Below are 1,084 nucleotides of genomic sequence, written 5' to 3' on the forward strand. Positions count from 1 at the left end.
GTTTTGTTATGTATTTATGCTCACAGTATTTGCAGATATTTATAAAGCTATGTATCCATCATGAGAAGAATTTTAGGTCATTGAGCCAAATGTATAATGTATTGAATTTAAAAGTCAAGATCTAATTATGTTATGGTAAATAATGCATGAGTAATGAGGAGAGGTTTATATAACGTAGGCCGGCTCGACTAGGTTAATTTAGTTGGCTCCCCAAGGTTGGAGCGTGAAAAGCTTGGTATCAGTAGGGAAGTTCTGGAGTGGCTTACGAGGTTGTTTAATGTCATTTATAGGCCGACAATAATGCCTGATGAGTGGAGATGATCCCAGTATACAAGAACAAGGGTATCAAACTACTATGCCACACTATGAAGGTCTGGGAGAGGGTGGTGGAGATGAGGATAAGGAAGGGGTGTCTATCTCTGAGAACAAGTTCGAGTTCATGTCGGAGGGTTCGACGACAAAAGCTATTCATCTTGTTAGGAGATTGGTGGAACAATACAGGGATAGGAAGCATGACTTGCATATGGTGTTCACCAATTTGGAGAAAACATATGACAAAGTCCCTAGGGATGATCTATGGAGATGCTTGGAGGCTAGATGTGTACCTGCCGCATACACTAGAGCGATTAAGGACATGTATGATGGAGCTAAGACCCGAGTGAGAAAGGTGAGAGGAGAATCGAGGCACTTCATAGTAGAGGTGAGGTTGCATGAGGGATCAGCGCTTAGCCCGTTTCTAATTGCCTTGGTGATGGATAAGTTGACACGACACATTCAAGGAGAGTTACCTTGGTGGATGTTATTATCACATGATATAGTACTGATTGACGAGATACGTGGCGGTGTTAATGCTAGAGTCTAAAGGTTTCAAGTTGAGCAGAACCAAAACAGAATACTTGGAGTGCAAGTTTAGTGACATGGCTCGGGAGGCTGATATTGAAGTTTAGTGAGGTCCGTAATCCAAGGAAATAGGGAGATTGACGAGAATGTCACACATTGTATTGGAACGGGGTGAATGAAGTAGAGGTTCGCATCCGGCGTTTTGTGCGACAAGAATGTGCCACAAATACTTAAAGGTAAGTTT

General features: G+C 42.2%; 1 protein-coding gene across 1 annotated transcript; it reads left to right on the forward strand.

The window, feature by feature from the left end:
• The first annotated feature begins 307 nt into the window (after positions 1 to 307).
• On the forward strand, positions 308 to 862 carry LOC138901224 (uncharacterized). The gene has a single exon (XM_070188970.1). The coding sequence runs from the start codon at positions 308 to 310 to the stop codon at positions 860 to 862; it is 555 nt and encodes a 184-aa protein (XP_070045071.1).
• Positions 863 to 1,084: the final 222 nt, after the last annotated feature.

This window comes from Nicotiana tomentosiformis, chromosome 11 (assembly GCF_000390325.3).
Source record: "Nicotiana tomentosiformis chromosome 11, ASM39032v3, whole genome shotgun sequence".
Taxonomy (NCBI): Eukaryota; Viridiplantae; Streptophyta; class Magnoliopsida; order Solanales; family Solanaceae; genus Nicotiana; species Nicotiana tomentosiformis.